We start from the raw sequence: 27,621 nt of genomic DNA, 5'->3' as shown, positions 1-27,621 counted from the left end.
GCTCCATCGTACAGCGTGTCTGACGGGCAAATTCTGACTCCGGGGAGAAGCCACAGAGGGAGCCCAAGAAAGCCCCAGGTAAGGCCCAGGTGTGGCCACGTACTGCAGCCGGCTACTAATCACAGGAAGGGTGCTGGCTCGGGGTCCAGACAGGCCTGGGCTCCAAGCCAGACTCCGCCACGCCCTCCGAGCCTGGCTGGGAATCCTCGGGCCAGCCCTGGAGGCTCTGTGGTGTCTGTTTTCTCACCTTTGAAATAGGCGTGTTATTTCCAGAGGAGTTGTGGGCGGGCTGCTGTGTGGGCACTCTGGGAAGTGGTGTATCTGTAAGAATCTAATCACCCTTCTCACCTTCGTCTGGGGTCAGCGCAGTAAAGGTCAGACCCGTGTCACTCCGCCCCCTCCCTGATGGCAGCAATCTATTCACCCAGCCCTCCCGGGGACCTGGGCAAGTGCTGCCGTCGCCTCTTCGAGCCTGGTGCCCATCTGTACAGTGGGGTGTCACCGAGCCTCCCTCAGATGACACCTGATACCCAGTGAGTGCTCAGGGTCATCCCTACCCCATCCAAGTCAGGGAGGCTCCCTGGAGGAGGGGGCTGTGATTTGACAGATGTATAGGAGTCGGGGAGAGGGGAGTGTGTGTGTTGATAGGCAGGTCGAGGGAATTACACAGGTAAAAGCTTGGGGAAGAGTCGCTTTGTGGTGGTGGTTGGAAATGGGGTGTGGCTGGTGCGCTGGGGAGGGCCCACGGGGTGGGTAGGGAGGCCCCGGAGGATGGTGTGGGGTCCCGGATGGGCAGAGCCCAGGGCTGGAGCCGTGGGAGGAAGGAGGTCAAGGGCAGTGGCAGGCCGCTCCCATCCCCCGTTCCCACCCACGGCAGCCGGCAGCCGCTGGCCTGTAATGAAGAGCTCTTCCTGCTAAAAGCTCCTGGAGCCCCGCCAGGCGGCTCCCACCACCGCCACCGGGCCAGCCTCCAGCACAGTGCTGGGGCCTCTTGCCCACCTCTCTGGCCGACCTGGGTGTCCCGAGAGGGCGAGGCCCAGGGGGCCACATATGGCTTGGGAGCCCTGGTCCTGGGAGCCTGGCCTGGGATGCAGCTCCCTCTGGCCTCCAGGTCTAGGGGTTTGCAGGAAATCCAGTGGACAGCAGGCCAGACGGAGGGCTGAGGACAGACCGGTGTCGCAGGCATGGTTGGAGCGGACTGCGCGCTGACCCAGAGCTGGGGTGCTGCCCGTCGTAGCAGCAGCCTCCCCCCTGTCCCTTGCCTCTCCTAGGAGAGAGTCAGGAGGGTGGTTTTTTGTGTGTTTTTATTGATTTTAGAGAGAGGAGAAAGAGAGAGAAGGCAGGGGGAGGAGCAGGAAGCATCAACTTGTAGTCGCTTCTTGTATGTGCCTTGATCAGGCAAGCCCGGGGTACCGAACCGGCGACCTCAGCGTCCTAGGTCGACGCTCTGTCCATCACAGGGCAGGTGTGCGTGCGTGTGTGTGTGTGTGTGTGTGTGTGTGTGTGTGTAGGGCGGGGTGCTTGTTTATTCAGTTTGCCTTTTGCCCAGAGGCTGGTTTTTCTCCTGGGTCTGACCGTAGTGCAGTGTTTGTATGAAGGGACAGGAGCAGCTGTGCGCTGAGCTGGCCCAGGCAGAACGGGGGGGGGGGCTGACCCTGCGTCCTGGGGAAGGGACTTCTTGTCTCTGGACCTGGGGCTCGGGCAGTCCCAGGGGGGCCTTTCCTCAGGAGGTCAGGGACACGGGCTTTGCACCAGGGGGTGACTGAGGCGGGGCCCAGGGCAGCCTCTATCCCCCTCCCTGGCCGAGTCCCACGCGGGCCTCTCACTCCCGTCTGCCTGGCTCTTGGCTGCGTGTCCAGGTTGATGGGAAGATTCTAATGGGCCTTAAGTTAATAAGTTTGGTATAATTAGGTTTGCGCTCGGCAGGAGGCAGATGGCACAGCCGCGGTGGCCTGCCTCTGTCCCAGTGGGGCGGGGCAGGTGGGTGTGGCGGGCACAGCTGGGCTCTCTTCTCCCTTCTCCCCAATATTTTATTACAAACATTGTCAGCATAAAGAAGACTCGAAAGAATTGTGCAGTCCACGCCCATGTGCTCACTGCCCGCCCTGTGCTCTCTGCATTCTGACAGCCGTCTGTCTCCATTCCCCGCCCACCCACCCACCTCACTTTTTTAATACAGTTCAAAGTCACTGCCAGGCATCAGTATACTTAACCCCTGAACGTGCTTGTCATTAGCTAGAGGGGAATTTTTGCTTTTGTTTTCTCTTTGTTTTGTTTTGTGCTTTAGGCAAAATTTACCCTCAGTCAAATGCACAAATCTAAAGTGAACATTTGCTGAGTTTTGATAGATGGGCACATTCTCAAGAGACAGAGCATGACCGTCATGCCCGGTGGGTTCCCCCCTTCACCCTTCCCTCCCCAAGGTAATCACCATCTTGATCCTCTTAGATCCAGGCTGCCTAGTCAAGAACTTCTTGTGAATGGAGCCGCATCCTATGTGTTCTTTGTGTCTTTGTCCCTCAGCCTCACACACTTGGGATTCATCCTATGGTTGGGGGAATCTGGGCTGTGTTCCTTTTCAGTGCTGCGTAGTATTCCACGGTGTGAGTGGACCACAGTCTGCTTACCTCTCTCCTCTGATGGGACTCCTGGGCTGTTTCCAGGTTCTCACTACTGTGAACAAAATGACTATGTGTCTTTTTTTTTGTAGACATTTAGTTTCTTTCTAAGGTTATCTGAGTCACTGCCCCTCTCCCCTGCAAACAGTGTGCCCATGATTCAGCTAGAGGGGACAGGAAAATGCCTCAATATACCCACTGGTCTTTAGGTGGGCACATTTCCCCACGCTGAGTCAGCTTGGTGGGTCGTGGTGGGACATGTTCATCTGAAACGAATCCTGCTCCTGGGAAAGAATGGACAGTGGGCAGGCAGCTGGTGTCTGTTGTCACTGCAGTGCTGGGAATTTTCTAGAAAATTCAACATGGGTCGTCCAAACTGTCTCCCCTGATATTCAGGCACAAAGGCCCACATCTGGAGGGTTGTTTGGACTGGCCACCAGGAATAACAAGCCCAAGGAATCCCAGGAAAGGTTTCACCCTGAGACAAAGATCAAACGTATATAGTATTGCCTGTAACGTATGGTCTCGGGCCAAGCAAAATCTCAAGGTGCTTGGAGCAAGGTCAGGAGCAAAAGACATGGTTAAGAAATATTCAGGGCAGTGACTGAAACTGTCTCAGCTAGATGAGAAAGCTTCTAAGAATCTTAAAAGCGTATATCCTTAACTATCTTGGCTAGACTAGAGAGGGTTAAAAAAAAATTTAGGCCCTGGCCGGTTGGCTCAGCGGAGAGCGTTGGCCTGACATGCGGGGGACCCGGGTTCGATTCCCGGCCAGGGCACATAGGAGAAGTGCCCATTTGCTTCTCCACCCCCGCCCCCTCTTCCTCTCTGTCTCTCTCTTCCCCTCCCGCAGCCAAGGCTCCATTGGAGCAAAGATGGCCCGGGCGCTGGGGATGGCTCCTTGGCCTCTGCCCCAGGCGCTAGAGTGGCTCTGGTCAAGGCAGAGCGACGCCCCGGAGGGGCAGAGCATCGTCCCCTGGTGGGCAGAGTGTCGCCCCTGGTGGGCGTGCCGGGTGGATCCCGGTCGGGCGCATGCGGGAGTCTGTCTGACTGTCTCTTCCCGTTTCCAGCTTCAGAAAAATACACACACACACAAAAAAAAATTTAAGGGCTTTGTCCCAGAGCCCAAAACGAGAGAGGATGTCTCAAAGAGGTGTGTGGATGCAGCATTGACCTAATGGTAATCTGACACACAGGAAGCCCACCAAGCTTTTAAAGGAATTATATCAGCTTGGACTGAGTAGAGCTGGGCTGACTCCTGCTGGTGTGGCCTACGGCCTACCAACCCTTACCGTCCATTTCTTGAAAGTGAATTATGTGGAAGGAGATGGGGGGAGAGGTCAGCTGAGGTCAGAACACTTGGGCTTTGGGGTTTAGCCCTGATGGCGCTGAGGAATCACAGGAGAGAGCTAGTGGAACAAGGACACCTTTCAGAAAGCTCAGTCTGTTTGCCGTGGGAGGTAGGTTGGAGGGCATAGTAGGGGAAGCCAATAGACCAAAGAGGAGGCCCTGGTGGCCATTCTCCCAAAAGATGGTTTGAGGGGAGAGCACCTGAAACCATTTAGAACAGTGCTCAACACCTGTGAAACAAGGACAGAGCGGGTGCCTTGGTCCCTGGTGGGCTCAGCTTCCTGCTCACTCTGCCCGTGATATGGACTCCACACAGCCTCTCCTCCCAACACCACCCGCTGCTTTCCTGAGTCCAGCTGACAGAGCAGCGTGGCTTCAGGCCTCCCTCTGTCTCTGCCACAGCCTGTCACCGGTTCATTCGATGGCGCCTTAATTGGCTGCATTTTTTTATCCTGGCAGATGGCTTTTCTCCAAAGGAAGGGTGGGAGGACAGACACACTGATCAGCAGCGTCCTTGCTGCTGCCAGCGAGGCCCAGGTGTCATGGGCAGTGACGGCAGGCCTGGCCCCAAGCTTAGCCTTCCCTGACATCCCCTCAGAGGACACTTTCCTGGGGATGAGCGGCAAGCACCCAGGAGGCAGAGCCGCAGGACTCAGCTTTGCCCCTTCTGGGTCTCAGTTTGCTCACATGTAAAATGAGTGGTGACAGGAACAGTCCCACCCCATAGGGTGGGCGGGAGAAGGAAGGGACGGACGCAGTGTGAAGCACGTTATGTCTTTCACTTCTCCCAATAGTCCTTTTAGGCCCCCTTTTCCAGATGAGACACAGAGAGGGGAGGTGAGTGGCTTAGGGTCACACAGCAGGTAGGCTGAGCTCTTACCACCTGCTGAGTTTCCTGAGGGCTGAGGTTCCCCACAGGTAAACAAAGGCATGAGCATCTTCCAAGGGTGCCATGAGGTCCATGTGCATGAGACCGTGGGGCATGCTGCAAGGCAAGGAGTTGACATTCCAGCGCCAGGTCATGGGGACATGGGACACATGGCCCATGGACCTCAGCAATGCTGTGTCACAAACACCCACAAAACATCAGCGGCACAGGACAGCGTTTGCGGCTCTCGCAGGTGGCGGCCTAGGAGGCTCTGCTGATCTCGGTGGGCTTGCTCTCGGGGTGGAGGGGTGGGGTTGGCTGGCCATCCGCTGGCCCAGGTGGCCTCAGCCGTGTGGCTGTGCTGCCCTTCACCCATCTCCCAAGCCTGGGCACTTGCTCATGGCAGTGGCAGAGGTGTGGCGGTGAAGCCTTTCTGGATCTCTGGTTTGTTGCAGCAACGGACACCCCTCTGGCCAGCCGGTGTCACCGGTGTGAATGCACACTAGCAGGGCAGGGGAGTATCCTGCCCCTCGATGGGCGTGGCGGCCCACAGCACGACCCAGGCGCCTTTACCTCTACTGCGTGCGTCTCAGCCGCCCGCCACCTCCACACCCAGCTCCTTCCCACCCTGATGGCTGTGGTGCTGTCGGGCATTGAAGTGGGTTCTAGTCTTTTCCTGTTACAAAAATGTGGCAAATATCCCCTGGCTAGCCAGCTTTGAACAAATATGCAAGTATAATGTTGTATAAATCCTTAAAAGTAGAATTAATAGAACAAATGATTTATGCATTTAAATTTGCACTCCCACCACCCTGCAGGGGGGGACCTTGTCCTCTCCTTGCGAGGACTGATTTCAGACTTTCTGGGTTTGCTCCTGTGCTAAGAGAGAAATGGCCCCTCAATGTGGTTTTAATCTGTATTTTGTAAATTAGTTGTAGACTTAGGCACTTTTTCTTTTTTTTTTTTTTGCATTTTTCTGAAGCTGGAAACAGGGAGAGACAGTCAGACAGACTCCCGCATGCGCCCGACCGGGATCCACCCGGCACGCCCACCAGGGGCGACGCTCTGCCCACCAGGGGGCGATGCTCTGCCCATCCTGGGCATCGCCATGTTGCGACCAGAGCCACTCTAGTGCCTGAGGCAGAGGCCACAGAGCCATCCCCAGCGCCCGGGCCATTTTTGCTCCAATGTAGCCTAGGCTGCGGGAGGGGAAGAGAGAGACAGAGAGGAAAGCGCAGCGGAGGGGTGGAGAAGCAAATGGGCGTGTCTCCTGTGTGCCCTGGTTGGAAATCGAACCCGGGTCCTCCGCACGCTAGGCCGATTAGGCACTTTTTCATACGTTGAAGCCATAGTATTTTTTTTTGTAAATTATCCTCTTATATAATTTACTCATCTTTTTTATTGGTCTTTTTTTTTTTCTCTGTAATGTTTATTTTAAAGAGAGAGAGAAAGAAAGAAAGACAGGATTATCCTGTATGTGTTCTGACCTGTATGTGTTCGAACCAGTAACCTCTGAGCTTTGGAGACAATGTCCTAACCAACCGAGCTCTCCGGCCAGGGTTGTTTTTTCTTTTTGATTTGTAGGTACTTTTTATATATTAAAGGAAGTCAGCCCACCACCTGTTGTACGTGCTGCAAATATTCTTTCCACGTTGGCATCATCTCTTTCGTTTTGTTTATGATAGGATTTTCCACGTATACATTGTGTATCTTTCATGAAATATGTAGTCAAATGTTATGACTTCTGAGGGGGTTTTTCCCCCCCTTTTTTTTTAAATTTATTTATTTTTTACAGAGACAGTGAGTGAGTCAGAGAGAGGGATAGACAGGGACAGACAGACAGGAACGGAGAGAGATGAAAAGCATCAATCATTAGTTTTTTTGTTGTTGTTGTTGTTTTTTTTTTTTTTTTTCATTTTTCTGAAGCTGGAAACAGGGAGAGACAGTCAGACAGACTCCCGCATGCGCCCGACCGGGATCCACCCGGCACGCCCACCAGGGGCTACGCTCTGCCCACCAGGGGGCGATGCTCCGCCCATCCTGGGTGTCGCCATACTGCGACCAGAGCCACTCCAGCGCCCGAGGCAGAGGCCACAGAGCCACCCCCAGCGCCCGGGCCATCTTTGCTCCAATGGAGCCTTGGCTGCGGGAGGGGAAGAGAGAGACAGAGAGGAAAGCGCGGCGGAGGGGTGGAGAAGCAAATGGACGCTTCTCCTGTGTGCCCTGGCCGGAAATCGAACCCGGGTCCTCCGCACGCTAGGCCGACGCTCTACCGCTGAGCCAACTGGCCAGGGCCTCAATCAGTAGTTTTTCATTGCGCGTTGCAACACCTTAATTGTTCATTGATTGCTTTCTCATATGTGCCTTGACCGCGGGCCTTCAGCAGACCGAGTAACCCCTTGCTTGAGCCAGCGACCTTGGGTTCAAGCTGGTTAGCTTTGCTCAAACCAGATGAGTCTGCACTCCAGCTGGCGACCTCAGGGTCTCGAACCTGGGTCCTTCCGCATCCCAGTCCGACGCTCTATCTACTGTGCCACCTCCTGGTCAGGTATGACTTCTGAGTTTTGTATCTTGCTTAGGAAAAACTTTTCTGCAAGATTATTAAAAACAAAAACCTGGACTTTTTTTTTTTTTTTTGGTTGCCACTGTTACTGTTTTGGTTTTACTGTGAGGAATGAGGTAGCGATCTGATTTTACTTGATGTTCAGATTGTCACCTGATGGTACAAATACCATTTACAGAATAATCCACCTTTCTCCCACTAATATGAAAAGCTGCAGTTATTTAAAAGAGAAGAAGAAGAGCACCCCTATCAGATAGCAGAGTGTGCTTTGGGGTTGACTTCTGGTGAAGTATACGTCCTGCGCCCTTGCTTGGTCCATGTCATCGAGGTCACGCACCGGCGGCTCTAAGTTGGGAGCTCTGCTTCGGCTCTGTGTCTATATAGCAAGCTGCCCCTCCCTCGCGAGTCTTCCTTTTTTCAGTATTTTCCTGGCGCATTCTTGCAAATTCATTTTCCCGTGTGAATTTCAGAATAGGCCCATCCATAGTGCTTCCCGGGAAAGGACATCGTGCTGGGACATTCTCGCTGGGATGTTGTTAGACAAGCGAATTGAGTTAGTAAAAAAAATGACCCCCCGTTCACACTTGTAGTAAGAAATGACGTAAATAAAATGACCTCCCGTTCACACTTGTAGTAAGAAATGACACCTCGTCAAAGAACGGGGCGTGCCTTTCTATCCACACTGTCTTCCCTCTGGGTCCCTCAAGAAAGGCTTTTTTCTTTTTTTTAAATGTCCCTTTAAAATATTTTTCATGTAGTCGTTGAACATGTCTAATGAAGATTATCCCAGGGAGTTTTTTTAATCTATCTTGTCACCATTGTAAATTAACCTTTTCTTTCATCGCAGTTGTCTCTTTGTCGTGCCTGAGGAGGAAGGCTGTGGCAATCTCTCAAAAGGTCCTCATTCGGGGCACTGGGTTCCTTCCAGCCGAATGGTCCTGTCGCCCACACACAACAGTAATTTAACTCTTCATTCCCACTCTCTGTGGGTCTGTTTTCTTTCTCTTGTCTCCTGATGTCAGCTAGGACCCCGGAGGCGGGCGGCAGGAGAGAGAAGTGACAGGCCGAGAGCAGACATCCGGGTCTTGCTCGACAGTGTTTCATTCAGGACTTGACACTGATGTTCTCAGGTGAGACTGGTCTGTTACCGTCTCACAGAAATCTCTGTTGGGTTTAGGATTCCTTTCCCCCGCCCCTGTGCTCTGGAATATTTAGGTCACATTGTGGCTCTCTCTTCTCTAAAGGGTTTGATGGAATTCTGAATTCTGTATTCTCTGAAACTGCCCTAGGCCTGGGATTGTGTACTTATTCTAAACGCTTCACACCGTACATCTCTGAGGTGGCTTCAGATTTCTCTGGGCGGTGACACCTTGGTCCACCGGTTTTCTTGCGTTTTTCAAAGATAACTATGTCGTCTGTCCCCGACTGTCATAAGTATGACTCGTCCACCCTTCTGGGGTCATTCGGCTATTTGCACTGTTTGGCTTTTATGACGAACATCTTTGTACATAAACCCTTTCCATATTTAGAATCCTTACCTTGGGCTAGATTTTCTGGATCAAAGAGTAAGCGTGTTTTTTAGGCCGATTTACTTTCCAGAAGGGTTGCTCTGATTTGCATTCCCACCGGCAGCCCCGGTTTCAAAACCTGGGTCACAGCACGCCCCTTCCCCCAAGTGAGACACTCCATGGCCTTCCCACTGCCAACAAGAGCCCCTTGGGCTGGGCCACCCACTGCCCCGCCTGCATCTCTCACCAGAAGGCCCCCCTCCTCTGTCCCCCTCTCTCGGAGCTTGAGCACAGTGAGGTTTTTCTGGCCTCAGGGGTCTACACTGGCTCTTCCCTCTGCCGGGAACACCCTGACCACACGCCTCCCCACAGCAGGCGCCTTCTCATCATCCAGGTGTCTTGGCTCACTGTCACCTCCTCAGAGTGGCCTTCCCTGACCACTAGGTAATGTCCACCCCAAGCCCACAGTCGCACACGACTGTCAAGTCCATCACTCTGTCTTGCTGGCTTCTAGGCGTCAGTGCCCCACATTGGATCGAAATCCAATGTGCCCACGGCACCTAGAACACTGTCACACACGGCCAATCATTTTTATTCACACCCAGGACAGCTCGGCATGGCTTCCTGCATGGGCCCTCCCAAAGCTCCAGGCTCATGGAAGTATCCGGCTCATAACTTGAAGAGTAATAACTTGGATGAACTGGCCATGTCCCCTGGCTCAGAGGGCAGCAGAAGGGGACACTGCCCACGCGGAGTACACATTGACCCCGTCCCAGCACACTTCACACAGCACAGCCTTATTCTGCACGCAGCTGGGTTCGCCCTTCAAACATTTGGCTCCTGCTGTATGCCAGGCACTCCACTGACCCCTGAGGCTGCAGAGGGAAACAGCAGGCCTCAGCTGGGAGGTGGGGGGGCAGGCTTTTAGAAGTTACAGGCACAGCCCTGAGCACAGGTGCTGACCATAGCTGTGGGCAAGAGCACCTCTAGGGCCTCCTGGGTGATGCTGGAGGAGAGACTCAGGCAGGAGGAGGAAAGTGAGGGGAGGGCATCCTGGTAGAAGCCCGCAAGTGCCCTGGCTGCCAGCAGACACTTGCGTTGATCCCTGTGACTCAGTACTGGGTGGAGCGACCGCGGCCCCTAAACCTGGCTGGAATGTGCAGGGTCTCCAGCCCCGGAGAGACCTGTCCCACTCACCTACCCACAGGCCTCCTCCCAGGGGAGCAGAGGTGGGGGTGCTAGGCCTGGGTACAAGGCGGGGAGCATTAGGGTATGGCGGGTGGAGGGGTGGCGGCTCGGCTAACCGGCTAACCGCAGGTCTCCCCGGGGATGTCCCGCCAGCACGTCCTCGCTGGGGTGTCGTGCCCGGCGAGACCTCAGCCTCAGCCCCGCCCTTGCCTCTGCGGAGGCAGCGGGAGGGGGCGGCGAGGGAGGGGGCGGGGCGGGGCGGGGCTCTGCGCGGGGGGCGGGGCGAGGGGCTCCCGTTGTGCTTGACGTGCCTCTGAGCCCCCGGGACGCGCTCGCCAACCCGGGAGCCGGCGGAGAGACACGCGCGGAGGACGCCGGCGGCGCCCGGCCCGAGGAGGGCTGCGGGGTGGGGGTGGGGCGCGTGCGCCCAGGGGTCCCGGCGCGGGGACGGAGGGCTCAGGCGGGGTCGGACGCGCCGAGAACCCCAGGTCCGAGCCGAACCGAGGTAAGCGGTCACCGCGGAGGTGGCGGGCGGGGACGAGGGCGGGCTGGGATGCGGGGACCTGTCGGAGCCTTTGTCTGCGGCGCGCGCACGGCCCCACTCCGCGCGGGCTCGGGCCGCCGAATCTAGGGGCGCGGGCGTGTGACTCTGAGGACTCCAAGCTCCCAGCCCACTCCTTGTCCCCGGGACAGGGGGCTCCTACCCGCTCCGCTCCCAGCATCCGGACCAGGCCAGCCCCCTCATTCGCCCATCTGTGAACGCAGGATCAGACCCGGGACGGACAGAGTGGCCGGTGGACCTAAGCCTACCCGGTTTTGGTGCCACCTCCTTCCCCGGGAACTCGTAGTGACCTGGGGATATGCCCTTTGCCTAGGGGTGCAGGCTTGGAAACCAACTTTTTTGCTGATGGATCCGGGCAGACAGAAGCAGGGATGGGGTGGAATCGGGGGTTACTGCCAGTGTCTGGAAACTGCAAGAACCAGGACAGGATGGGAGGAAGGAGCTGTCCCCTGCCCCAGCCAACAGCCAGGCAGGCAAAGCCTGTGGCCCGTGCATTCAGCTGTCCCTGAGGCGTGGGGGGGCTCCAGAAAGGGGTCGATTAGAAGGATCTTGAAATCCACTTTCCTGTGGGCCGAACCGACCCAGAGGTGTTGGGGCAGTCTAGCAGGCTTGGCTGCGGAAAGAGCGGCAGACAACTCCTAAGCCAGCCGAGGCACGGGGCCAGGGCCATCCGAGGACGTCCAGCTGCCCAGGGCTGGGGCCCACGAGCGGGGTGAGGCCTTCCACATAGAACTCAGGTTCCTTTGTCCCCTCTGGAGGTGGAGCACAGCCCAAGGGGATCCACCTGACCGTGGGGTCCAGATGCCCAGTGCCTCCACAGCGCCCTGGGGCACATGCAGAACCAGTGTCCACTCAGTCGCAGCTGCAATGGGGGAGCCAAACGTGGACATGGCTTTCTGTGCCTCAGTTGCCTTGTCTACAAAGTGGCGGCGTGAGCCGGCTTTTCTGGACTTGTTGGGGTTGGGAGCCCTCTGGGGCCTGACGTGGCGGCTGACGTGGCGGCTGGCTGACGTGGCGGCATGTGTGACTGCCAAGCACCTCATCCTCCTCGTCCACAACAGGAAGTGGGGAAACTGAGGCCCACAGGGTGACCAGTGGGTCTTCTTGGCCACTCCCTGGGACAGGCACAGAAGGGTCCTGGTGGGGTAGGGGGAGCAGAGGAGAGCCCTGTGCATTCTTTGGATCTTTAAGCCCATATGCATGTTCTAATTTTTAATTAAAGGGGGACATGGGAGGAGGAGGCATCGGGTGGTGGGGGTCAGTCTGAGGCTCTGGGCTGCTGGTGAGGGGGTCTGTGGAGGGGCGAACTGGAGGTCTGGCAGCCCAGGAGAGGCAGGGGACAGTCCTCAGTCACCCCCACCCACCGCCCACCTCCTGTGCAGCCTCTGCCCAGGCCAGTGAGGTCGTGTTAGGGGCATGGGGCATCCGGAGTAGCCAGACCCGCCCCCCCACCTCCAGGAGAGGGCCTGAGGGAGCTTGTGGGGACAGCGGCTGGGGCCCGGTGTGGGTGGCAGCTGCCTGCTTCACCACAGAGCCTGAGGGGACAGCGGAGCCGCCTCCCAGCTGGATGCGGAGCACGTCCACCTTCCTGGGTGGTGTGGCCTCTCCGCGGGGTGGGCGCCTCACACGGAGGCCAGGCGTGCCCAGGCGCTGCGTCTCCCGCACCTCTGCTGAACAGGCGCTGGGGGTCGGGGTCTAGGCGGCCCCCAGGGCTGGGCCCCTTCTCTGTCCTGAGCGGGTTGCAAGGAGGAGCGGTCCGTTGTTGTAGGTGGTGCTCTGCCGCTGCCCGTTCCCAGCCTCTCGTGTTTGCAGCAGGAAGCTGGTGGGCAACCCAGGGGTCTCCAAGCGTCTAGTGGGTGATCCTGCCCAAGGCCACAGTCATTCAGATCCAGGGCTGGGGCTCAGGAAGAGGGGCTCCTGAGGGGGCTTGTGTCTGGCTTCCCAGCCGCCAGCAGGAGAGGTTCCCATCCTCTCCCCGCTGCTCATGGCGCCCAGCAGCTGGTCAGCCCTCGATGGCGGGGCAGAACTTCTCCAGCCCCCAGGACTGCCCTGGAAGCAGAGCCAACGCTGGGCTCCCAGGCCCCGATTAATAAATCTGTAGGGAGTCAAGAAAGGGGGAACCATGGGACTGGGGGAGGCACTCAGTAACCCGTCTGGAGACTGGGGAGTGGGTAAACTGAGGCAGATGAGCTGGAGAAAATGAGCAGGCAATGGGGGGGGCAGTGAGCACAGCTGGGGGCCCTCCTCAGAGAAACAGGGTAACTCTGGGCACATGGGCTCCCTCAGGAAAGGGACCCTCCCCCACCTCCCTCCATGGGTTCCCCCACACATGCTCATGAGGGGCCAGGGATGCAGAGGTACCACACTCAGTGGCTGATGCCACCATGTCCCATCTCTGTCTCGGATCCTTTTTGCGATCAGATAAATGAATGTCATTAGGAAAACAAATTGATAAATGTTTTAAGTAAAAAAACTACCCACCCCCACCCCCACTCACACACATACACAGTGGGTATCTACATAGTGGGTATGTCTCTCTATGGATCAATTAGCTCCTTCCTTCCTTCAAAGAGGAGGACGAGCAGATTGGAATTGAAGCAAGGGAAACGGAGGCAAGACCAAAGGAAGGACTTTCTGCCAGTGAAGGTAACTAACCCCCCCAAAACAGGGTCCTGGTGGCTCAGAGTGTCCGCAGGCCTGAGTTTGGGTTGGGGCTCCCTCACTTCCTGCCTGTGAGATAGGGGTGGTGGGGGAGGGGGGGCTTGTTCGCCCTCTGACCCTTACTCTCCTTGGCTGTGAAGTGAATGACTATGGACCCCTCCTCCCAGAGGGAGATGGTGGGCCACTGAAGCACAGCGCTGGCACGGTATTCAGTAGTGTGATCTGTTGTCCTGACTGCTCCCCGAGTCCTGGCATCCCCCCTCCAAATTGCTTCCCCCTCCCTCTGTGTCCATGCCCACGGCCACCACCCCCATGCAGCTCTCCATCCTGGCCCACGTCTTAAGAAACAAATCCCGCGATACCACCCTCTGCTTAGGTTTGTTCAAATCCCGCGATATCCCCCTCTGCTGAGGTTTGCGCGCTGCATCGCGCTGTTTCAAAGCGGGGACGGTCCCGGGGCGCAGGCTTGGGGCAGGGGCAGGGGTCCCCCTGCCGCTCCCTCAGCCCCCCTCTCTCCGCAGCACGGGCGGCCATGGGCTCCGCGGGCAGCCAGCGCCTCAGGGAGCCCAGCGTGGCGGGCACGCCGGACAGGAGCGTGGTGACCAGCTTCAGCTTCGACAGCGGCGGGCTGGACGAGGAGGCAGCCGCGGGGGCGGCTCGGGGTCGGGGTGCCGCGTCCAGAGGCACCCCAATTCCCACGGACTCTGGTGAGTGAGGGTGCAGCAAGGCGTGTGTCCGGCCCGTAGCAGAGACGGCCACGTGGGCATTCCCTCCGTGGTTGGGCGGCGTGGCGCGTGGGCAGCAGCGGTAACAAGCAGGCCCAGGGTTTCAGTGCCTTCACCTGCGGGCCGTGTCTCATGTGCGGGTCACGGAGCCAGGCTGAGGGGGCGCCCTCTGTACGTGGCCTTCGTGCCCCCTGGCCCAGCAGGGAGGGCACAGGCAATTCACGCACTGACCCGTGAGTGAAACTTCTATCTGAAGTGGCCCAGCTCACTTCTGTCACAGCCACTGGCCAAAGCAAGCCAGGCCTCGCTTCAGTGGAGACGGAAAAGGGCCTGAAAGGAGGCTGGCGTGAGGTCAGTGGCCTGGCGCTGGCCCAGCTGTGTGACCCTGGTCAAGGGCCTCACCCCCTCTGAGCCCAGAGGAAAGAGGCGGGTGGCCTGGGATCCAGCGTGCAGTGTGTGGGGCCCAGTTTCAGTTCCTTTGCTCGGGGACCTGGGGCAACACATTGTTGCCTCCGGGAAAGGGCAGCGTCCTGTGCCACCCTCCATGTGCACAGCGCCCACAAAATATTGCTGAGTGACAACTCGTTTTGGGGGTGGCTCTGGTTCATACCGGTACCCCTTCAGGCCCCACCGCCCTCTCTGCAGGCAGGAGTGGAAGTTCTCGCCAGGCCCCGTGGTGGTGGACCCCTCCCTGTGCCCGTGAGCATGGGCGGAGCCAGCCCTGGGCCTGTCCCCATGGCGCCGGACTTCTTTCTCCAGGCCAGGTGTGACAGTAGCGGTCACAGGGCAGTGGCCCTGGCAGCCACAGCCATCGAAGTGGACGGTGGCCATAGTGACGGCGGCTAGATTAGTCAGGGTTCAACCAGAGAAACGGAGCCGGTAGGAGATGCAGAGACAGTGGACAGACACGCAGAGACACAGATGAGGTGCAGGCGGAGCTGTCTGTATGCACGTCTGGGTGTGCTACAGGAAACGGGCTCGGGAGTGGGGAGGCTGGCTGGGCCAGTCTGTGAGGCAGGTGCTTAGGAAGGTCACAGACAGGCTGGAACCCCAAGAGTCTGATGACCAGGGCAGATGTGGCCCTGAAGGCGGGTGCTGGCCATGGTGACGCTGGTGGTTTTAGTGAGTCACCATGACGGTGATGATGGCGACCATGGCTGTGGGGAGGGACGGAAGCCAGAGTGATGGCAGCGTGATGCTGGTGGTACGGGGGCCGTGGCCGTGGCGATGGTGGACCACAGATAGTCATGGTGGGTGCTATGGCAACGGGGATCATGGTGTTTGGTGACTTTTTTTGTGTGTGACAGAGTCAGAGAGAAGGACAGAGAGGGACAGAGGAAGGGAGAGAGATGAGAAGCATCCATTCTTCGTTGTGGCACCTTAGTTGTTCAGTGATTGCTTTCTCCATATGCGCCTTGGTGGGAGGGCTACAGCAGAGTGAGTGACCCCTTGCTCAAACCAGCGACCTTGGGCTCAAGCCAGTGACCATGAGGTCATGTCTATGATCCCACACTCAAGCTGGTGAGCCTGTGCTTCAAGCCAGATGAGCCCGCACACAAGCTGGCAGATCTTGGAGTTTCAAACCTGGGTCCTCTGCATCCCGATCCAATGCTTTATCCACTGCGCCACCACCTGGTCAAGCTGGTGTTTGGTGACTTTTTTTTTTTTTTGTATTTTTCTGAAGCCGGAAACGGGGAGAGACAGTCAGACAGACTCCCGCATGTGCCCGACCGGGATCCACCCGGCACGCCCACCAGGGGCGACGCTCTGCCCACCAGGGGGCAATGCTCTGCCCCTCTGGGGCGTCGCTCGTCGCGACCAGAGCCACTCTAGCGCCTGGGGCAGAGGCCAAGAAGCCATCCCCAGCGCCCAGGCCATCTTTGCTCTAATGGAGCCTTGGCTGCGGGAGGGGAAGAGAGAGACAGAGAGGAAGGAGGGGGCGGGGGTGGAGAAGCAAATGGGCGCTTCTCCTATGTGCCCTGGCCGGGAATCGAACCCGGGTCCCCCGCACGCTAGGCCAATGCTCTACCGCTGAGCCAACCAGCCAGGGCCATGTTTGGTGACTTTTGATGATGGCATTGGTGGTTTGGGTATGGTGGCAGTGCCCACGGTGATGGTGGGGCCGTGGTGGTGGCCAAGTTAGTAGTGGTTCTGATGGCTGTGACAGTTGAACAGTGGCATGGAACGGTGGGATGCCATGCCACAAGGGCTGTGGCTTATGGTGGACTGTGGCCACGGTGACGGCGGCCGTGGTGGGGGCCGGCAGCCCTGGGGCCGTTGCCGTGGCCCTGAGTGGGCTTGCCCACGTCTCAGCCGGCGTCTCCGGGTTTAGCAGCAGAGGGTCCCGCGCCTGACGACCGCTACCACGCCATCTACTTTGCAATGCTGCTGGCGGGCGTGGGCTTCCTGCTGCCGTACAACAGCTTCATCACCGACGTGGACTACCTGCACCACAAGTTCCCAGGTAGGCCCAGCCCTGGCCACCACGCTCCCGAAACCCCGCGGCCGGGACCCTGCTGGGGGAGCCCATTTTATTCAAATCCTGGCGCAGCCATGAGTTGCTGAGTGACCTCAGAGTGGCCACCCACCCTCTCTGAGCCATCATATTGAGAAGATGCTGCCTGGCAGGGGAGGGACAGGGCGTGAGGGCTCCCCCTGAGCCCCTGCTGCTGGCTGCCCCGCCCAGGCACCTCGATTGTGTTCGACATGAGCCTCACCTACATCTTGGTGGCGCTGGTGGCCGTGCTCCTGAACAACGCGCTGGTGGAGAGACTGAGCCTGCACACGAGGATCACCGCGGGTGTGTGTCCCCCAGGGGCTCCCAGCTCTCCCCCAGTGTCCCCGCTCGTCACTCCCCCTGTCTGTAAAATGGGCACCCCTGCTAGTCACGTCATGGGGCTCAGTGTATGAAAGGTCAAGCCTGTGGTGGGTGCCCCCCCACTAGCATGTTATCTGCCCCGGGGAAGGCTTTGGTGCCCCTCGTCCCAGGACCCACGCTCTTCCCTCTGCCTAGTCTGCTTCCCTTCCCCACTCCTCTCTATGTTGACATCCAGCTTCAAGGGCCGGCTCAGACAGCACCTCCTCCGGGAAGCCCTCCAGGTGTCCTTCTTAGACCCCTAGTGTACCCCAGCTCTCTAAGTATTAAGGGCGGTAGCAGAGAGAGGGCACCCCAGACCTAGCACTACGAGAGGGCTGGATGAGTGGGAGCCCCTGGCCCACCGCTGCCTGTCTCACTGAGTCTCTCCCCCCCCACAGGCTACCTTCTGGCCTTGGGCCCCCTCCTCTTCATCAGCATCTGTGACGTGTGGCTGCAGTTCTTCTCCCGGGACCAGGCTTATGCCATCAACCTGGCCGCTGTGGGCACCGTGGCCTTCGGCTGCACAGGTAGGGGCTGGGGGAAGGCTGGGGACAGGCTGGGGGGCCGGGGGCCTGTCACAGAGGCTCGTTCTCTCCCTTGGCCACTCCTGTGGTGGCGACATCCAGCTTCAAGGCCTGGCTCTAACGGCGTCTCCTCCAGCAAGCCGTTTGGTGTACATGAAAGCAAGCCTTCCTGAACTCGAGTCCTCAATCCAGGCTGGGTACTCAGGCCTGTTAGGAAAAAAAAAAAAAAGTGTTGGTAGGAACCAGGAAAGCCCAGTGTGCCAGCCCTGCTCAGGGTTGATCCAGGCAGGGGCTTGCCTGATGCAGGCTGTCCATCTGTGCGTGTTTGTGTGGGTTCGGATGGGAGAGCTTATGCTGTAGGAACAAAGGAGTTTATAAATCTCAGTGGTTTCAAAAAACAAGACTGACTTCTGGCTCCTGCTACACGTCCAGCCCGTGGATGGGACTCAGGCCCACAGAGCGGCTGAGGCTCACACCGTCTGTAGCACGGGGCCTCTCTGGGCACCGCTGTGGGGGGAGAAAAAGACTGGAATTCCCTGTGGGCTTTTCTCTGCCACATGTGGAAGTGACGCTTGTCATTCCTGCTCACGTTTCACTGGGTAGACGAGTCAGGGTGCTTGGCTGTCCCTAGGTGGGCCTGGGGGAGGCAGGACGCACCCTGTCTGGTGGACAGAGCTGTTCCCATCATGCTCTGCGAGGTGGTGCGGCCCAGTGCCTCTGCCACGGGCACCCTCTCTGCACCCCCCAACATGGTGTTCTCAGGTTTCGGAGTTTTGCCCCACGCTGACTGAGGATGAGTGGTGTCTCATGGTTGCTCTCCTCTCTCTCTCTCTCTCTCTCTCTCTCTCAAGTGCAGCAATCCAGCTTCTATGGGTATACGGGAATGCTGCCCAAGCGGTACACGCAGGGGGTGATGACCGGGGAGAGTGAGTACCCGCAGGCCCCAGGAGGGGGCGCCGGGGTGCCTGGGTGTCAGGAGTCTCTTCCCAGCGCCGTTGCCCTGGACCTGCCTGGCTGGGCGCTGTGAGCTTTGTGATGTGACAGGCATGCGGCGCGTGGGTCTAGGGTGTCCTGGAGTGTCCCTGTGCCTGTGTGCGGCGTGCAGCACTGTCAGCGTGTGAGTGTGTGTGAGTGCATGTGTGTGAGGGTAAGCTCACCTGTATCCCTGTGGTCAGCCACACCTCCTCACCACCCAGTTCTCCTTGGAGCATGAGTCCCACAAGCCACCCCCAGTGGGCTTTTTCCTGAGCCCCCCCCCCGCCATCTCCCACCTGCCCCTGCTCAGGACATGGTGCCCCGTGCTCCAACCCAACACGTACCCAGTGCCTTGGACATGCCCTCCAGGCTGGTTTTTCTCTCTGGCCCCTGGTGAAGGTGGCCAAGTCTCCTGGCCCTGCCCCCTTCTGCCCGGGGGCAGCGTCACCCTCAGCCACCCCCTGCAGCAGGGCACCTGCGTCTCCTAAGTCCTCCTTCCATGCGGGGATGGGCCTCCTGCCGCCCCAGCCAGGACGCTGGGCCCCACTCTCTGCTGCCCCTGCCCTCTTGCACATGGTCCACGCTTTTCTAAGTTGTTTGCGTCCCTCCCCACCGAGTCCTGGGAAGACAGGGCCCTGCGTGTCATCCCCCTATGGCCTCAGCAGGCAGGGACATGCTCCCAGGGGGTGTGTGCAGCAGCGTCAGGGAGGGGCGGTCTGGGTGGGCACGTTCCGCAGCAGCTCTCTGCATGCCGGGGCTGGAGATGGCCCGGAGCCGGGGCAGGGGTGGGACGGCCAGACAGGGCCAGCCTGGAGCTGAGGGAGTGGATGTGCGGGGGAGGGGGGAGGGGAGGGCTGAGCGGGGACCCCAGGCCCTCGCCCCCGCCCCGCAGGCACGGCCGGCGTGATGGTCTCCCTGAGCCGCATCCTCACCAAGCTGCTGCTGCCAGACGAGCGCGCCAGCACGCTCATCTTCTTCCTCGTCTCCGCCGGCCTCGAGCTGCTCTGCTTCCTGCTGCACTTGCTGGTGCGGCGCAGCCGCTTCGTGCGCCACCACACCGTGCGGCCCCGCGACAGCCGCCCCGGCCACCGGGCCGGCTACCGCGTGCACCACGACGTGCTGGCCGGGGACATCCACTTCGTGAGTCCGCAGCCCCCGCTGCCGCCTGCGTCCCCGGGCGCAGCCTCCACCCCGTCCTGGCCGCGGTCCCCTGGAAGCGACACACACCTGTGCGCTGAGCGGCTGCCCGCAGCGGCAGACCCGCCCAGCGCCGTCCGGGGGGCGGGGGCGCCCTCTGCTGGCGGCAGGGCCGCATCGCCCCGACAGGGCCCGGGCGGCAGGTGTGCAGGCCTGGCCGCACCTGCAGGACGAGGCTCAGGAGAGCCCTGCTACCCGCCTGAGGGCCGGACAGGGAGAGCCGGGATGTTCTCACAGACATTCATCCTCCGAGTCACCTGGGGCCCTGTGCTGGGAACACTGCAGCCAGCCAGAGATGCTGTCCCCCTTGGGGCACAGAGACCCTGAGAAGGGCAGCATGCCAAAACCAGAGCTGCTCCAGGAAAAGGGAGATGGGAGAGCCCTCACGGTCAGGGGGGCCGCTGACACCTGGCCTGCGGGGAGCAGAAGGGGCGACAGGAAGAGCCACAGGAAAGGCCCTGGCAGCGGGCAGAGCTGCAGAGGGTCAGCGGCCCGGAGGAGCTTGGTGTGTTTGGGGGACAGTGAGGAAACAAGGGCGGGACCCCACCTAAACCCTGTCCCACTGTCCTGCAGGAGAACCGAGGCCCCGCGCAGGCCGACAGCGGGTCCCCGAAGGACAGCCCCGCCCACGACGTGGTCATCAGCAGCAAGGGAGCCTACACGCGCTTTGACTTGCCTCAGCCCAGAGTCACGCGGACCTGGCCCTCCTTCAGAGGTGGGGGCTGGGCTGGGCGCCGGGCGCTCCCCAGCACCCGGAGGTGGCGCTAAGGCGGGGGGTGGGCAAGGGTGCTGACCCCTGACCCCAGCCCCCTGCCGTAGCCTTGCTGCTGCACCGGTACGTGGTGGCCCGTGTCATCTGGGCCGACATGCTGTCCATCGCTGTGACCTACTTCATCACTCTGTGCCTGTTCCCCGGTCTCGAATCTGAGATCCGGCACTGCGTCCTGGGCGAGTGGCTGCCCATTCTCATCATGGCCGTGTTCAACCTCTCTGACTTTGTGGGCAAGGTGGGCTCCCCCCCTGACCCCAACCCCACCTCTGCCCCCGCCCCCGCCCCCGCCTCCACCCCGGGACAGGGGAGAGGATGTCACAGGTGGGGGCGGCAGATGGCCGGGGCCACCCTGGGAGCCACAGTGGTTCTGAGCTAAGGCTGCTCGTGGCTCCCAGGTTCAGAGGGTGGGAGCCGGGCAGGGGCCCTGTCTCAGACCCTGGCCATTGACGGCCCCAGTGGGCCCCCAGACCAGCCCTGGAGTATCCTCTGTGTCCCACAGGCAGGTGCAGGCTGCCGCCCTCATAGCTAACGGGTCTCTGACAGCACCAGGAGTACCCCAGAGGGACAGGGACCCCAGAAATGGCTCAAGGAGCCAGACATCATATACTAGGAGTGTAGCACAGGTCCAGGGTCAGGTTTGGGGGCAGCCCTCCCGTGAGCCTTGCCTAGAGGAATGAGAATTTGGGGCTCAGCGAGGGGAAACCATCTGCCTCTGTTTGCCTGAGGCCACACAGCTGAAAGGCCCAAGAAACTCGAGTCTGTGCTTCAAGAGGGAGCGAGTTCAACTCCCAGTCCTGCTGTGTCCTGCTGCTTGGGGGGCCTGACCCTCTGGGCTCCATGCCCTCTTTTCTCAAATCGGGTGAAGAGTGTAGGGATGAACGGGGAACAGGTGCGGTGTTTTGACGGGTCCCGTGTACCCAGCAGGGACTGCCATGCTGTATCGGGGGGTTTGGTGGGCTTTCGTGGACAAAGCCAGACTTCTTTGTGACTGGGGACAGGGGGCGCACCTGGAGGCTGCAGGGGCCCTGGGGGAGGTGGGGCTCACACGCCTGGCTCCCTCTCTGCAGATCCTGGCGGCCCTGCCCATGGACTGGCGGGGCACCCACCTGCTGGCCTGCTCCTGCCTTCGTGTGGTCTTCATCCCCCTCTTCATCCTGTGCGTCTACCCCAGCGGCACGCCTGCCCTGCGCCACCCGGCCTGGCCCTGCGTCTTCTCCCTGCTCATGGGCATCAGCAACGGCTACTTCGGCAGCGTGCCCATGATCCTGGCAGCTGGCAAAGTGGGCCCCAGGCAGCGGGAGCTGGCAGGTAAGGCTCCGCTTGGCCAGCCTGACGCCTGAGCACTGCCAGGCCAGGACAGCAGGACCACAGAAGCCATCACCACACGGCGCACGTGGGCCTGAGTGAGGACATTGTTTGGTCACTTCATACATTCCACAGCTACTTGGTGAGGCCCTGATGTGTGCCAGGTGCTGTTCTAAGTGCTGGGGACGCAGTGATGACAGAACAATGATCCTCGTACTTCCAGGGCTAATAGTCTGGAGGGAACAGACAAGTCACAGAAAAGCAGAGAAAAATAAAGCAGAGAAAGGGTGAGCTGGGGGGGAGGATTCACAATGCGAGCAGAGCAGCCTGGAAAGCTTCACTGAGGAGGTGACTTTTTTTGTTTTATTGATAAATTGAATCTAGACAGAGTTGGGGGGGGCATTCATTTGTTCCACTTAACTGTGCATTCATTGGTCGCTTCCCACATGTGCTGTGACCTGGGATCAAACCCGCAACCTTGGTGTTTCACAATAACACTCTAACCAACTGAGCTAACCGGCCAGGCCAGGGCCAGAGGCGATGACTTTTGAGCAAAGACCTGGAGGAACGAGTGAGGGGACCAGCCATGTGACAGTGCAAGGGAGAGCGCGCACGCAGAGGCCCCGGGGTAGAAGCGCGGGGGTGCTGAGGGCAGGGGGTGGGGGGCAGGGGGTGGGGGAGGTGGTGCTGGAGTCTGTTTTTCACGGCGGAGCTCACAGGACTCGCGAGCTCTGGGCCTGATGCTCAGGGCAGGACGGCTGGGTTGTCACCTGAGGTGGGGAAGGCGCTTTAGTGGGGAGCGGTCTCAGAGTTAGGTTCCCTAGGTTCCAGAAGTCCATTAGACATCCCAGAGTGTCCAGGACAGGAAGCCGTTGGAGAGAAAGAGAAGCAGGCCAGGCACGGGTCCCAGTCCTTGCTCAGCCCCCCCCTGGGAGCTGGCCTTGGTCACCTGAGATGCCGAGGTTTCAACTGCAGCTCTTTGTCGAGGGGCTGCTGGGTTTGTCCACTTGGATTGGGGTCTGTCCGTGTGTATACAGCGGCCGTGGTCCTGGAGGCCTGCTTGCTGCCTGCCTCCCACCAGCTCAGGTCTGGTCCTGTCCACAGGGAACACCATGACTGTGTCCTACATGACGGGACTGACGCTGGGCTCCGCCGTGGCCTACTGCACCTATAGCCTCACCAGGGACACCCACAGAAGCTGCTTCCAGACCTCCACCACCAACGCCTCCTTTCCTGCCGGCCTCTGAGCTGGCAGGGCCAGCCCTGCCCAGGGAGGGCCGCTGGGACCCTCACCAGGGCCCCGCGGCCCCCTCCCCACCCCTGCCTGCCGTGCCTGGGGGCTCCGGCCTCCTCCTGTGCCAATAACGCCATCCTCTCTGGGTCCAACTGCCTGTCGTGCAGCCCCAGGGTTCTGCCAGGTTCTTGGGGGCCTCGGTGTGTTGCTGCCCCGCAGGCCTCCGCCCAGCACTGTGCTCTGCGTCCCATCTCACACCGGCCCCTCACCCTCTGTGTCCCGTGCTCTGTAAGGTCACTTACAGCCATCCCCACCTCCAGCCAGTGCCCTGTAAGGTCACTTACAGCCATCCCCACCCCCAGCCAGTGTTCAGTGTTCTTCCTGGCAACCTCCGCCCCCCCCCCCAGGTCAACTCGCCCCAATCACACCTTTCATAGCAGCTGCTCCAGCCCTTCCCTCACCTGGAGCTGAAGGTGAGAGAGGACCAGCCCCCACTGTCATCACCCCAAAGCCACCCTCCCCCCCGGCCTTAAACCCTGTTCTCACAAACTCTGGGTTTGCGCTGAGGACTGCAGCCCTCAATATGAAATGGAGGCAGACCACAGTCCACCCCAGCCTGGACTTGTGGGCACTCCAGGTTGTCTCAGTGCCAAATAAGGGACTCCTATAGCATCCAGACAGGTTTTTCCTTCCTTGCCCGTGTCCCGTCCACCTGTTGTCTGTCCACTGTACAGCACTGGCCATTAAAAGCCATTAAAAGATAAAAGATGGACCATGGATGACCTCAGTGAGTAGTGTCTGTGTCGCCTTCTTGCCGGGATTGGGGTAGCTCCCAAGGGGCCCTGCACTGCCCCCACAAGTCTGAAGTTTCTAGAGGGGCGGTTTAGAAGGCTCTAAGGCCTGGTTTGGGTAGGAGCATAGAGGGGAGAAGTGAATATGGTATAGAGGAAGAAGGGAACGGTAGGAACGGTATATAGCGGTGTTAGAGGGAATAGGGGGTGTAGGAGTGGGAGAGTGGGAGGGACAGGGAAGGTGGAGGGTAGGGGGAAGGGGATGGAAGGCAGGGAAGGAGGGTGTCTCCCTCCCTCCTCCCTGGGAAGGGAGGCGGGGAGAGGAGAAAGTGGAGAAGAAGCGCTGAAACAGATGAGGCGCTTCTCCTGTGCCCACCTCCTCTCCTGTGTGCCCTGGCCGGCGAACCGAACCCGGGACTTCCACACTCCAGACCGACGCTCTACCGCTGAGCCAACCAGCCAGGGCTCTGCTAGAGGAGTTAACTGAGCCCTTTTCTCGGGCAGCCGCTGCCTTCCGTTAATTAAGGCTACTAATTGCCTACCCAAACCGAATCACCTATGCCGTTCCCTCCACACTCGGCCGTGAAACAGCGAAGCCTGGAATGTCCTCTGTTTTCCGTGCACTGGTCTGGTGCTGCCGGGCAGAGTCCCCATGGAGTCAGATGGGAGAGGGGGCAGCGCCGGGACCCAGGCCCAGCCTCCTCGGACCCAGCCTCCTCGGACACAATCTCCGCAAAACCGCAGCGGCGGCCCACGTGTGGGCGTGGGCGGGCAGACGCCGGCTCTGCCCCGAGAACGCGGGTAGCCAGACACGCTCTCCACCTGGGGCTGCTCAGCCAACGCAGCAAGGTCTGGCTGATTGCCACGTCCTGATGCCACCCCCGGCCCCTGAAATGAACCACTCCCGACAACGGCGCTTTTCCAATGATAGCTTTTTCTTTTCTTTTTTCTTTTTATGAAAAAGATCACACAGAATTTCGCCAACAAACAAAAGTCCAAAGAAACTTAAAAAAAGAAAAAGGGAAACAATAATCCCCCCCCCCCCCAAATAAAACTGAAGTCTGGCTTTTCCTTCCCTTAAGATTGTCTGGACGAGGCCTCCTGTCTCCCTGGAGGGCACGGGCAGGTAAGTGCTTCTGTGGGGGCCCCACGGGCTCGGTGGCCCGCCCCCTCTGCTCTCCCTAGCTCCTCCTCCATCTGGGGGCACATACAGTACACCTGGGCCGGGGTGCTAGGCGGGGGTGGGGTGGGGCGGGGTGTGCTTGGGACTAAGGGGGGCCGTGAAGCTGGGGTGCTAGACACTCACAATCTAACAGGAAATAAAAAATAATATTCTGCACGTCAGAATGTGTTCGCGGTTTTTTTTATAATTTCATAGCTATTTTTTCACAGTTTTAAAAAGTTTATATTTATATATATTTATATATATTTATCTTTATATATATAATTAAAAAGTTGACTCCATTTAAAGGTGTATGATACAGGGAAGAGTCTTGGTACAATAAAACTGTACAGGTTAAGAACTGCCGCCTCCCTCCGGGCATGACCGGGACCAGGATTTCAGCACCATTGGGGTTGTCTGTAGTGTAAGGGTCTGGACCAGGCGGGCGGGCCCTGGCCAGGGCCTCGGGCACACAGCCCCTCCACCTTGCACCTGGCCAGTGCTGTCGGGCTCCCCTCACCTGGCTCTGTTCCCCGAGTCCAGGCCATCCTGAGAGGGTGGAGACCAGGCTCCTGGCAGGCGCCCAGGGCAGGCCCGGCCTGGTCAGTGAGGCTGGTGGGCACTGGGCTGCCCCCGTCCCACGGCGGGAGGCTCAGGACAGGCTCCATGCTGAGGGGCCAGGCACTGGGAGCCCCCGGAGGACCCACAAGCAGCAGGCACCTCGGAGTGTCAGTTTGGTTCCTCAGAAGTGCCCTCTCAGTCTGTGTCAGCTAAGGGCACTGGGGTCCTGGGCACAGCCTGGCCAAGTGCTTACAAGGTGCTGGAGGCAAGGCCGGGGGCCGGGCAGAACCATACCCTGATAGCGGAGAGGGGCCCCTCTTGGGAGGCACCAAGGGGTTTGGAAAGGGGAGCTGAAGACATGTGCACATGTGTGCACGCACGTGCATGCATACGAGCTCACACATGTACACACTCACACGCCAGGGTGTCCACGGGCACACTTGCATGCACACAACCAACGCACGTGGCCCCCAAGCCGTGGCGGTGACGCAGAGGCACTCAGCAGAGCACAGGCACGCCGTCGGTGGAGAAGATCATGCCTGTGGTGGGCTCGTAGGTGCCGGCGAGGTAGTACAGGCCCTCGCTGTCCTGGTGCTTCTTGGTCTTGAGCATCTGCTCGTACTGCTCCAGGCCCACCACCAGGCACTTGTGCGACACGGTCTGCACGTCGTTCTCGTCCACGTGGGAGGACTGGTACAAGGCGCGCTGCGGGCCCGAGAACCAGGAAAGCTCAGGGCAGAGACCCAGGGACAGTGAGATGGACCAAGGACAGGGAAGGGCAGAACTGAGACCCAGAACCTGAGACGGAGGCTAAGGGACGGGTCAAAAAGCAGAGACACAAGAGACCGAAACAGGGACTACGACTGATCCAAAGACAGACTGAGACAGAAAGAAACAGAGACCAAGGGCGATGGGGAGACCCTGGAGACCCTGGAGAGTGAGAGCAAAGTGACAGGGGAGCAGAGACCAGGACAGAGCTGAGGAGCCCACCCCGATCTGTGGGGAGGGTCCGGGGCTGTGCCCACTGGCCCACCGGCCTCCTACCTCCATGAAGTCCTTCCTCTGGCTAGAGGCCCGCAGGGCTGCAGGGAGGCTGCGGCCAGACTTCTGGTCCCAGTGCTGCGTGGGCAGATGAGGGGCAGCGGTGAGCCTGGGCCCGCCCTGCCCAACACCAGACCCAGGGGCCCGCCTGTCCGCGACACCCCCCGCCCGACGCACAGCCGGCTGCACCCACCTGGCCCTCGTGGAGGCGCTTGCCCGGGCTGGTCTCCTCGGGGTGGTAGAACCACTTGACCCGGACCACCATGTTGCTGCCCCAGGACTCCCACATGCTCTGGATGCGGCCGATGTAGGGCAGGTTGGGGCGGCCGGCCGACAGGAAGACGGCACAGTCCCCGATGCGGATCATCTCCTTGCCCCGCACGATGGCCTTGTAGAAGAGCTTGCGCGCCTTGCCCTTCATGCCGCGGCGCTGTGGGCACGTGGGCACCGGCGTCAGGGGGCATCCCCTGGGCCTCTGCCGGCCAAGGAGGGGGCGAGGGGAAGCCCCCTTGCTGGCTCTAATGGGGACACCCCCTCATCCCTCCAACAGGGACTTATTCCAACTTGAGCATTCGGGCGCAGAGAGGGCCTGGCCACTCGGCCTTCCAGAGCGGCTTTGCCACAAACGCCTCAAAGGCCCAGACCACACCCGCTGTGAACCCAGCAGGGTCCTGACTCCAGCCTGTGCTGCCCCCCAACTTCCAGACAGGGACAGTGAGGTGCAGGGAGGAGATGTGGGCGGTTACACCAAGGGGCTAGCGCCCGGGCACTGGGCAGAGCAGACTCAGCCCCCACGGCTGTCTCACGGGTGGGGGCCACCAAGCACACCTGCAAGGGTCACAGAGCAAGGCCGCCACCAACCCCCAGGCAAGGCCAACTTCGCCCAGGCGGCACAAGGCCGGTAGTTTTTGCCTAAATTGGAGAAAGCCACATGCTCGTTTCCTCCCTTACTCGCCAGCACCTTTTCTACCTTGAACTCACCAGGTCCCTGCTGGTGACGGGCTTTCTGAGGTCCACTTCACTAAGTTCTCATGTTGTATAAACACCTCAAATTCTTTTCAGTTCAAGGCAGAGTGTGGGTTACAGCAGGGTGAGACAGATGGCTGAGACACTACACTGACTTGGCTTTGACACCAGCTAGGTTACTGGCATCAAGAGG

General features: G+C 59.5%; 2 protein-coding genes across 11 annotated transcripts in view; one reads left to right on the top strand and one right to left on the bottom strand.

Annotated features, from left to right (window-relative positions):
* Window positions 1-23,742, top strand: SLC29A4 (solute carrier family 29 member 4). 5 transcript variants are annotated; one of them, XM_066273453.1, is made up of 12 exons: window positions 1-78; window positions 13,210-13,303; window positions 13,840-14,025; window positions 16,376-16,507; window positions 16,730-16,843; window positions 17,299-17,427; window positions 18,276-18,350; window positions 19,292-19,539; window positions 20,170-20,311; window positions 20,416-20,603; window positions 21,436-21,676; window positions 22,778-23,741. In XM_066273453.1, exons 3-12 carry the CDS (start codon window positions 13,851-13,853, stop codon window positions 22,918-22,920), a joined length of 1,587 nt encoding a protein of 528 aa, XP_066129550.1. In that variant the 5' UTR covers window positions 1-78; window positions 13,210-13,303; window positions 13,840-13,850; the 3' UTR covers window positions 22,921-23,741. The 5 variants fall into 5 exon arrangements, with proteins under 5 accessions (XP_066129550.1, XP_066129551.1, XP_066129552.1 ...); XM_066273454.1 differs by having other exon boundaries at window positions 5-78; window positions 13,229-13,303; window positions 22,778-23,742; XM_066273455.1 differs by lacking the exon at window positions 1-78 and adding an exon at window positions 10,441-10,600 and having other exon boundaries at window positions 13,229-13,303; window positions 16,379-16,507; window positions 22,778-23,742.
* Window positions 23,743-25,195: 1,453 nt separating this feature from the next.
* TNRC18 (trinucleotide repeat containing 18) overlaps window positions 25,196-27,621 on the bottom strand; it is a 90,000-nt gene continuing 87,574 nt past the window's right edge. For all 6 annotated transcript variants that reach the window (XM_066273447.1, XM_066273448.1, XM_066273444.1 and 3 more), the window contains 3 exons: window positions 26,656-26,892; window positions 26,466-26,540; window positions 25,196-26,126 (listed from right to left, as the gene is read on the bottom strand). In XM_066273447.1, coding sequence (XP_066129544.1) covers window positions 25,920-26,126; window positions 26,466-26,540; window positions 26,656-26,892 — 519 coding nt within the window. In that variant the 3' untranslated portion in view covers window positions 25,196-25,919. The remainder of the gene's footprint in view (window positions 26,127-26,465; window positions 26,541-26,655; window positions 26,893-27,621) is intronic.

The sequence above is a fragment of the Saccopteryx bilineata genome, chromosome 4 (assembly GCF_036850765.1).
Source record: "Saccopteryx bilineata isolate mSacBil1 chromosome 4, mSacBil1_pri_phased_curated, whole genome shotgun sequence".
In the NCBI taxonomy this organism is placed as follows: Eukaryota; Metazoa; Chordata; class Mammalia; order Chiroptera; family Emballonuridae; genus Saccopteryx; species Saccopteryx bilineata.
The sequence above is the reverse complement of the archived record's forward strand: the minus strand, read 5'-3'. Positions and strand labels throughout refer to the sequence as shown.

What these genes read in the sequence shown, in the direction of transcription:
- SLC29A4 (XM_066273454.1), top strand. Translation starts at nt 13,851, where the DNA reads ATGGGCTCCGCGGGCAGCCAGCGCCTCAGGGAGCCCAGCGTGGCGGGC. An exon ending in CCCAATTCCCACGGACTCTG is followed by an intron (nt 14,026 to 16,375) that starts GTGAGTGAGGGT and finishes CTCCGGGTTTAG; the next exon opens with CAGCAGAGGGTCCCGCGCCT. An exon ending in GGGGGTGATGACCGGGGAGA is followed by an intron (nt 18,351 to 19,291) that starts GTGAGTACCCGC and finishes CCCGCCCCGCAG; the next exon opens with GCACGGCCGGCGTGATGGTC.